General features: G+C 44.8%; 1 protein-coding gene across 2 annotated transcripts in view; it reads right to left on the bottom strand.

Annotated features, from left to right (window-relative positions):
• Positions 1-385: 385 nt before the first annotated feature.
• Positions 386-10,497, bottom strand: part of LOC137523038 (FXYD domain-containing ion transport regulator 5-like) — a 77,260-nt gene continuing 67,148 nt past the window's right edge. For both annotated transcript variants that reach the window (XM_068243227.1, XM_068243226.1), the window contains 3 exons: positions 7,704-7,778; positions 2,618-2,660; positions 386-540 (listed from right to left, as the gene is read on the bottom strand). In XM_068243227.1, coding sequence (XP_068099328.1) covers positions 516-540; positions 2,618-2,660; positions 7,704-7,778 — 143 coding nt within the window. In that variant the 3' untranslated portion in view covers positions 386-515. The remainder of the gene's footprint in view (positions 541-2,617; positions 2,661-7,703; positions 7,779-10,497) is intronic.

Here is a 10,497-nt window from a genome sequence, read left to right as displayed (position 1 = left end):
CCACAGGACCCAGAGCCTTCCCTCCACTTAGGTAGGTATCTGTTTTTTGTTTTTAATTTCACTTCAGATGTACTTTATCAGTAGTCTTTTTTTTTTTTTTTGTCCTAGAATTAGTCAAAAGTGAACCAGAACTTTGTACAGGGCTGATCAAGTTCAAGAATAGGCAATTAGCTTCTACACAATTAGCTTGGGATGTTTGTTCTCAAATCAGCAGTTCCCCAATCTGATCCCCATGGAATGTTTTGGTTCATTTCTCACTAATTGTGTTTCCTGTAGAACCCAAAAAGAGATGTTTATGCTGAAAAATCAACATCCCATGATAATGCAAGTTATGGCTGCATTTTGCAAATTCACCACTAGAGGGAAACAAAGAACATAGCCTGTGTTTTCGTTTTAAATAGTTTATTAACACAGTTTTTAATAATGTTATGGAATAAAGGCAACTTTATTTGCTTGCACAGGAAGTGTGACGTCATTTCTGTTTCCTGCTTGGATGGTTGCAGGGCTGTAGTGCTCTATAGTCCTGATATGTTATACCTCCTGGAAAATAAGAAGTTCATTGTGTGAGACTAATGTGCATTACTTTCTCCAAATGGATTTACTGAACACATATGAAATATTAAAGAACACAGGGACACTGAGAGCCCAATAAAGTGTAGTATGTATGGACACAAGGGAGGAGCAATGAAGGTAAGTATAGAATACTCACAAATTGGGGTTACCTCTTAGGCAACCACTGTAACAGCATGTAGGGAGAATGAGCCTGTCCCTACTCAGGAATAAAAAGTCGCTCTCTGTAGATAGGAAAGGAACGTAAAACGTTCTCCGCCCTTCCACCAGGGTGGATAGATAATCGATGCAAATGAACAGAGGCGCCAAAAGATTAAATCAATGGTATAAAAATTTTAAAACATGCACGTGGCCAAGGTGGATATCTGGCCGCTCCAAAGGACACTCTAGAAAACAGGTGTGTATTATAACACAAATATAACACAAACAAAATGTATTTATACACTCCACGTTTTCACAACGCGTTTCGTGGGCGTGGCCCCACTTCCTCAGGCAATTCAGATAGGAGTATATAGCAGTATAGGTCCAGGTCTGCATTAAGCGCCTCAGAGCGCCTCATGTTTTAAAATTGTTATACCATTGTTTTATTCTTTTGGCGCCTATGTTAATTTGCATCAAATATAAAATATTCCTGGGAAAAGAAGAGGGAAGGTATTTAATGGACGGACAAGGCAAATATCTGGCATGATGGACACTAATCATCAGCATGGGGACATAGAACCCATTGAAGACGTTGTCTTGAAAATTGAGTTAGTGTCAGTTATAGGCCAGTTTTACAATTATTTTTTTGCGTTGTGGTGGGGATTTGATGCACCTGCCACATCCCACCGCAATGCAAAAAAATGACAAACATGAACGCCGACAGGGTCATAGGCAGAGTACCGCCTCCCACTCAGTGCTGGGCAGGAAGTACATCACTGGGATTCCTGTAAGTCTACGTATGCCTGACCTGACACTCCACGCTCCGCCTTTCACACATACTACGTCACCCATAGCCTTACATTACCTCAAACACCATAGGTTAAGCACAGTGCTTGCGGTAACGCGTTGTTGACCTTGCGTCGGTTTGGATACTTTCAACGCAATGCAATGGACTGCAATAAGTGTGAAAGTTTACATAGACTTTCATTTCTTTTGCGGACCCATGCTGTAAAATAGTGTAACTGGGGAAACCTATACTTGGCTACCTATATTGGGGCACGTATACCTGGCTACCTATCTGTACCTGGCTACCTATACTAGGGGCACCTATACCTCGCTACCTATACTGGGGGCACCTATATCTCGCTACCTATACTGGGGGCACAGCTTGCCTTCAATCCTAGTGAAGGGACTTATGGGAAATCTGGTTACCCGTACTGGTAGTAGGAGTTCCAAAACCTATAGGGAGGGGGCAGTTTTTCCACCCTCACCCATTGAACAATTTATCCTAGAAATTGCCCTGCTCTGTGCTGCCACAAGTCTTCTTGTATGCCGCACTGCATGGAATCTCAGAAGGCTTGGAATTATCACAGAGATCAGTAACCGTAAGAATGACTGCCCCGAAGAGGAGGATGGACTGAAGTCAATGCTGGAGGCAGGAATCTACTGACTCCTTTTCTACTACACTATTTTGCCAGGAGGGAGAAAGGATCTAATGGAGGCCGTACTTGATCTTGGTGGGTGTTATGGTGCCCTCTCTTGTTACGAGGCGGGGGGTTGACCATGGGCCCCAGTGCAAATTTTTCACTGGGCCTCCCCCCCCCTTTTATACACTGTATGTATGATAACATCTACATAATGCCGAGCACTAATATGTGAGAGAGGGGTTATAGGCAGAGGTAAAGGAGCTAATGCAGAGACTGGAAGAGGGCCCATTGTGGGCCCCTTAGGTCCAGGGGTCCTGGTGGGGTCGTAACCTCTGCACCCCCTATAGTTACACCACTGGCATGTTCCTTCAGCTCATCTGAGCCTGGGAAGCTATATTACTGCTTGGTGATGCCAAACCTGCTCAATCTGATGAAGAAGTCCAGCTGAAACATTTGATGCACATTTAATCATTTCTTACCGTTTCTGCCGTCTCCTGCAGGAGAATCCCCGAAATCTTCCACCTGCGGAGAGAGAGAGAGGGGAGTATTTACTGACTGAAGGCTGGAACTAAACAACTATTAAGGCTGGTACACACTTTCTATTATGATTGCCCCAGGGATGGTCGTAGTCAGCCAACTTCGCTATGCTGGAACTACGCGTAGTTTTACGCAATTACGCTTCGCCAAACTACGGCTTCGAAATCAAATATTCACTTCGTATGCATTTTGTAGACTACACGTTAAAATACGCAATTACGCGTAGTGGGAAGCGTAGTGTATGCGGATGCTAATGCCCGTATGCAGAAAATTATACGTATTTTAACTCTTCTATGCATACATTCCCCTTCCCAATGCGTAAATTTGTAAGCATACAATCGCACGCGGAAAATTAGACGCAAGTAAAGCATTTGTAGTTCACTACGCAATACACATGTTAACTACGCATAGTGGGCATAAGCTACGCGTAACAGTACTTCGCTATGCGTAAATTCGTAAGCGTAGATTTGAAACTTCACCTACAAACTACGATGCGTAGATGCGAAGTACGATGCGTAAATTCGCACTGGCGTACTTTCTGCTCATCCCTGGATTGCCCAATCACTGGCCATTTTTACCACCTCCATGTAATATGAGGGTCAACGGGGCAATGGGCTTGATTCACAAAGTTGTGATAACTTTTTTCACGGTCACACTAGTGTTTTGCTCGCACTTTAACACGTGTAATTGTTTTTGTGCACAATTGCTCATTTTCGCGCTCTACCGTGAATTTTCACTTGAAAATGCGCTCATTTTCGCGTGAAAATTTGTTACGCACGTTGTAACGCGCACAAAACGCTGGCACCACCGTGATGACTTATCACAACTTTGTGAATCAAACCCTTTGAGTACTATGAGCAGATTGTGTAGGTAAACCCTCATACTACATGGGAATGGTAAAATTGGTCAGTGATCAGCCAATCAAAATTGAAGGTGTGTACCAGGCATAAAGCCAGGTGCACAGCTTCAATTTTGACTGGCCATTTTCACCACTTATATATTACTAGCTGGATGCCCGGCGTTGCCCGGGTATGTATTTGGCTGGTGTTGGCTCCGCCCACTTTTCCTACCCTAACACACAATTACTCAGTTATTTAATGACCAAGTTTGTGAGCTTTGCAGTCTTTGACATCAATGATTTGCATTGAAATAAAATAAATCTGATTGGATGTGGCTCCATCCCTTTTCTAGATTTGAACCCCAATCACCCAATGGCCAACTGTACCAGGTACAGGTGATTAACAGTGCAAGAGGCTTGTGCCATTAACAGTGCAAGAATGGCAGCAATTAAATATTCCCCTTAAAAATCAATAGGTGGATTTTTATTGGCTTTTGTAGGCTCCACCCACTTTTCTGAATATTAATCCCAGTCACCCAGTGACCAACTGTGCAAAGTTTGAGAACCCTGGCATTAACAGTGTAAGAATGGCTGCTGTTTACATTGTCTCAGTAAAATTTGTACTTTTCTCTACCCACTGATTTCCTGACATTGTTCCGGTATGTATTTGGCTGGTGTTGGCTCCGCCTACTTTTTCTAACCCTAACACACAATTACTCGATGACCAAATTTGTGAGCTTTGCGGTCTTTGGCATCAATAATTTGCATTGAGATTAAACAAATCTGATTGGCTGTTTGTGGCTCCACCCCCTTTTTCTGAATTTGAACCCCAGTAAGGCAATGATCAACTGAACCAGGTTTAAGGCTTGTGCCATTAACAGTGCAAGAATGATAGCAATTACATATTCCCCTTGAAAATCAATAGGTGAATTTTGATTGACTTTTGTAGGCTCCACCCACTTTTCTGAATATTAATCCCAGTCACCCAGTGGCCAATTGTGGAAAGTTTGAGAATCCTACCATTAACAGTGTAAGAATTGCTGCAGTTTACATTTTCTCAGTGAAATTTGTATTTGTCTCCGCCTACTGATGACCCAGCCGGCATTGCCCGCTTATGTATTTGGCTGGTGTTGGCTGCGTCCACTTTTCCTAACCCTAACACACAATTCATCAATTGCTTAATGACCAAGTTTGTGAGCTTTGTGGTCTTTTTTTGCATCAATAACCTGCATTAAAATGAAAAAAATCAGATTGGCTGTTTGTGGCTCCACCGCCTTTTATAAATGTAAACCCAAGTCACCCAATGATCAGCTGTACCAGGTTTGAGACTTGTGCCATTAACAGTGCAAGAATAGCAGCAATAAAATATTCCCCTGAAAAATCAATAGGTGATTTTTGATTGGCTTTTGTAAGCTCCACCCACTTTTCTGAATAATAATCCCAGTCACCCAGTGACCAACTCTGCAAAGTTTGAGAACCCTACCATTAACAGTGTAAGAATGACTGCTGTTTACATTTTCTCAGTAAAATTTTGTATTTGTCTCCGCCCACTTATGAACCCGCGTTGCCCGCTTATGTATTTGGCTGGTGTTGGCTGTACCCACTTTTCTAACCCTAAAACACCCAATTAATAAATTACCTAATTACCAAGTTTGTGAGTTTTGCAGTGTTTGGCAACAATAATTTGCATTGGAATGAAACAAATCTAATTGGCTGTTTGTGGCTCCACCCCCTTTCTGAAATTGAACCCCAGTCGCGCAATGATCAGCTGTACCAGGTTTGAGGCTTGTGCTATTAACAGTCCAAGAATGGCAGCAATGTAAATATTTCCCTTGAAAATCAATAGGTTAATTTTGATTGGCTTTTATAGACTCCACCCACCTTTCTGAATATTAATCCCAGTCACCCAGTGACCAACTGTGCAAACTTTGAGAACCCTACCAATAACAGTGTAAGAATGGCTGCAGTTTACATTTTCCAGTGAAATGTGTATTTGTCTCCGCCCCCTTTTTGGTTATGGGAATAAAAAGTATCCTATACTTTATTCCAGGTAATGTACTATGTGTGTGCCAAATTTCATTCAAATCTGTTTAGCCATTTTTGCGTGATCGAGTAACAAACATCCAAACATCCAAACTTTCCCATTTATTATATTAGTAGGATGAGAGCTTGCTTTCACAATCTGCTCATAGTATTCAATATGTGGTGGCGTGGCCTTCATACTTTGTAGAGGTGATAGAATTGGTCAGTCATTGGCCAATCAAAATTGGATGTATGTATGCACCTTAAAGAGAACCCGAGGCGGTTCCATGGGGGGCAGATGTGACACGTAGGCATGTTCTCTGCCTCATGACATGCCTCTCTGTGTCCCCCCACACCACCGCTCTCTGCCCCCCCACCCCACCGCCACGCTATAGCCCACCAAGATTAGTGACAATATTTGTCGCTGTCTCTGAGGTAAACACAAGGAGAAGGATTCCTTGTTCAAAACACCCACCAGGGGCGTTCCTGCAGAGGTTCCAGAGCTGCCATTGGGCAGCTCTCTCTCCCTGGCCACGCCCCCTGCCGCTCCCCCACCTCCCTGTGGGCTGTGAGAGACACACTGTCTTTCAGTAACGTCATGTCCTTTAGGACACAAAAGTGAGAGTGGCCCACCTGAGTGTCGGGGAGTGGCGGTTTTTGCGGTTACCTGATTGGCTCAGCCCCCCTGGATCAGGTAGCCTAATTTTTAGAAAAAATTTTTTAGCCCACCTCGGGCTCACTTTAACTCTATCATTTTCATTGAGGTGCTCCTTTCGGCCCCTTTCACACTTCAGTCAGTTGTGGTACGACTCTTCTCACACTACAACAGTACCAAAAAGTCATACAGCACGTTGCCGCTGCTGTGCAACCATACAATGAGGCCTACTTTACATACTTCAGGGATAACTGCACACCACACACTCTTGTGTCATAACAACAGGACAGGACCTGCCACGCTGCACCATGACGTTACATAAGATGGCATCTGTGGTGAGATGTCACATGACAAGTGGAAGGGTCCTTACATAAATGGCCAGTCAGATGCAAATGGTTCCAAGTACAATACATAGCACTTGGGGAGGGGTAGAAACACTCCTCCAGCATCACTACAGTACACAGCACTTGGAGGAGGGGTAGGAAGGCTGGGGGTAAAAGAGTGCCGTACACAAGACCCTGCTGAACACTGAATAGGGACTGTCTACAAATCTTTGTCTACAAAACTTTGTATTATTCCTTATCTGTGGCTGAGCAGATGTAGTCGTTACAACAATTGTGCAGAGAGCAGAAAGTTTTTTCTCTCCATGCCCTTAGCTGTCAATCTCTCAGGAAAGAAAAAAATAAACTTCTCCCCCCACGAGGCCCCCTGCAGCTGCATCCCTTGCAGGGTCTATTGTTACGCCCCACAATCTGGCCTTGTGGACTACAGGGGTCTGGAGGAAGCTGAGGCACAGGTACATAAAAATCCTTGTCTCCCTTTCATCTCAGCTTAACATTAAAAGGAACCAGAGATGAACGATCTCTAAGAAATGAAAAAAGATGTTATACATACCTGGGGCTTCCTCCAGCCCCATAAGCCTGGATCGCTCCCACGCCGCCATCCTCCGCTGCCTCTATCGCTGGCACCGGGTCCCGTCACTTCTGCCGGACGCGACCAGTCTTCCGCATGCACAGGGGCTCCCTCCGGCTTTGTATGCATGCGCCTGTGCAGCACGGAGGGAGCGCACTGCGCTTGCGTGGACTGGCCGAAAAGACGGGACCCGGTACCGGCGGACAAAGGCAGCGAAGGACAGCGGCGTGGGAGCGATCCAGGCTGATGGGGCTGGAGGTAGCCCCAGGAATGTATAAAACTGGTAGGTAGTTCGTCTCTGGGTCTCTTTAAGTGCAGTGATGATCTGCTCAGGTAAGCAAGCGTGGCTGATAATGATATGGTCGACCGCAAGGCATGCTGGGTATTTAGCTGCAAACATCTGATCTGATGCTGCAACGTAAACAGTGTATGAATGTATTACCAAGAATGATTCACAGCTGCCCACTGAGCTCATTGTAATCTCAAACATTCATTAACTATGAACCTCCATTTCTGGGTATCCCGTCTGAGTTTATAAAGAGTTCGGCATGTCGGAGGGTAGATAAGAAGTAGATAAGGTTTACATTGTACTCATACTTACAGAGCAGCACCAAGAAGCCAATGATACACAGGAGCAGAGCACAGATGAGGCCCCACTGCCTCAGGGAACGGTAATCTGTAATGCAAGGAAAAAACAACAGTTTAATGATCACTTCGTTGGAAAGGAAAAAAAGGTATCTGTTCCGAACGGACTGATGTGAACGGATCCTGTGGCTTTGTATAGGATGGATCATTTTGCATCCATTCTGAGCATTTCCTTTCCTTCCACTAAATTGGACGTTTTTGAGCCAATGTGAGCCGAGCCTTGGAGAATAGGATAGGGTCCAAAGTGTGAACTTATCTCAACTCACTACATAAGAAATAGTGCAAAGACAAACCCCTACAGCAGGGGTAGGGAACCTATGGCTCGGGAGCCAGATGTGGCTGTTTTGATGGCTACATCTGGCTCACAGACAAATCAGTAGGGGTTGATTCACTAAAGCTACACTTCTTAAGCAGCGCAGCTTAGTGTGACAGCGCAAGTTAAATTTTCAAAGTAGGGATGCTACTGCTGTACTAATGCACTACTAACTTACTGGTACTACCTCAAAATGAACAACAGCTGCTCCAATTGTCCCATTCTGGACCATGACTTTGTAGGACGAGATCCCCACACTTTGTTTCGGCCAATAGGCTGTCTGTCACTTGACAGGCATGCTATTGGGCCAAAGTGCGGGGATCTCGTCCTACAAAGTGAATTAACCCCCAAGTCAGCTAGCTAATTGTACAACCTGTTAGTCTGTATTTCTCCTCTCTGGCTCTCAGGGAAACTGCTGATGTTGCTGAAACCCAAGAGAAGCTGAAGGTGTGTCTGACGCATCCGCTGCCCAGAGGATCAACTGTATACACATCACCATGGCAACAGGGACGTGAGCCCTCTGCTGCGCATGCGCACTGTGCCAGTTTGAAACATATTGTATGGCTCTCACAGAATTACATTTTGAAATATGTGGCGTTTATGGTTCGCTCCGGGAAAAAGGTTCCCGACTCCTGCACTACAGACTGGAAATGCAAGTCCCCGTCTCTCTCATGCCAGATGTTTAAGATTTTGGCATATGCCGATTACCGACTTTCTACTGAAATCCGAATAAAATTATGCTATTTTGCAGACAGTCTTGATACACTACCAAATTCCCCGATTGGCTTCCAAGATGGAAGCATTGGACTGATCACAAGCTGCAGAATGTTTCCGTATTCCGAGGTAAACCTCCACCTTCTCTGATTGGTCCAAAACTACCGAGTATTTCCAATTTTAGGCTAATCACAACACCCGAAATTCAGAAATACTCTGCAGTATTGGACTAGGCAGAAGGCAGTAATTCACAGCAGAAATCGGAATACCACAGATATTTAAGAGCAATCACAGGACACTACTGAGGTTTACCGAGTGATTGGCTTAAAATCTCCACGTTATTCAGATTTCTATGGAAACATTCTGCAGCCTGTGATTGGTCCATTGCTTCCAAGCTCAAAGGCCTTGAATCACTGAGCTGCGCTTCCAAAGCAACACAACTTAAATTGAGCAGCGCAAGTTAAAAATCCTGTGGTGCTTAGCGCTAATTGGCAGGCAGTGTATTGGGCCGAACAAAGTGTGGGAATCAATCACGTCCTATGAAGACAATGGACCCGACGGGCTCAGGGTGGGATTAAAGTAGCGGCCATACATTCAAAAGAGCGTGTGTAAGTTAGCAGTGCGCGCTAAGCAGCACTGCCGCATGTAGTGTGTAATTTTTTCGCTCATACTGCTTAATTTAAAGAGAAACCGTAACCAAGAATTGAACTTCATCCCAATCAGTAGCTGATACCCCCTTTCCCATGAGAAATCTATTTCCTTTTCACAAACGGATCATCAGGGGGCTCTGTATGGCTGATATGGTGTTGAAACTCCTCCCACAGTGTGATATCAAGACCATGGTTCTGACATCACAGTGTGGCAGCCTTGTTGCCTTGTGGGAAATAACAGCTGTTTACAGCTGTTTCCAACTGCCAAAAAAGCATGCAGCATCTGCTTTCAGCAGTGGCGTAGCTAAGGAGCTGTGGGCCCCGATGCAAGTTTTACAATGGGGCCCCCCAAGCACTCTATACATAGCAATTGATACGGTGCACCAAAACCTGCCAATGGCAACTACAGAGTCAGAGGTGCAAGGAAGGGATGGGAAACAGTTTGTTAATGATTACCACTATTCAAAGTATCTATAGAAGTGATTATTATGAGCACAGGACCAATAGAGAGCTAATACTGTAGTTGAGGGAGGGCCCTTCGGGGCCCCTCTGGCCCAAGGGCCCCGATGCGGTCGCTACCTCTGCACCCCCTATTGCTACGCCCCTGGCTTTCAGTGACATCACCTGCCAGCAAAAAAATGTCAGCATGTGATAAATCTCAGAATGTAAATCAGGGAGCGAAAAGATCTTACAATGGGCAAACACTGACTACATCATTTATACATAATTATTGTAAAAATGAAGCACTTTTTTATTACATTATTTTTACTGGAGTTCCTCTTTAAAGAGACTCCGAAGTCTCCTAAAAATGAGGTTTTTACTTTAAAAACCTCTTTAACATAATTGCCCCTCCTAAAACACCCCACGGCTGAAAACTCCATAAATCACCCCAAATTACCTGGGGCACATGGCGGGGCTCCTTCTGTATAGAGGCACAGATTTGGGCTTCAGCTCTGCCTCTACACGCGTCCATCAGCGCCGATCACCGCCTCTCCCCGCCTCTCCCCACCCCTCTGTCTTCCTTCACTGAGAGGGGTGGGGAGAGGCGGCAAACAGCGCTGATTAGCGCACAT

This window comes from Hyperolius riggenbachi, chromosome 6 (genome assembly GCF_040937935.1).
Source record: "Hyperolius riggenbachi isolate aHypRig1 chromosome 6, aHypRig1.pri, whole genome shotgun sequence".
In the NCBI taxonomy this organism is placed as follows: domain Eukaryota; kingdom Metazoa; phylum Chordata; class Amphibia; order Anura; family Hyperoliidae; genus Hyperolius; species Hyperolius riggenbachi.
Note: the sequence above shows the minus strand (reverse complement) of the source record. Positions and strands in the feature narration are given on the sequence as shown.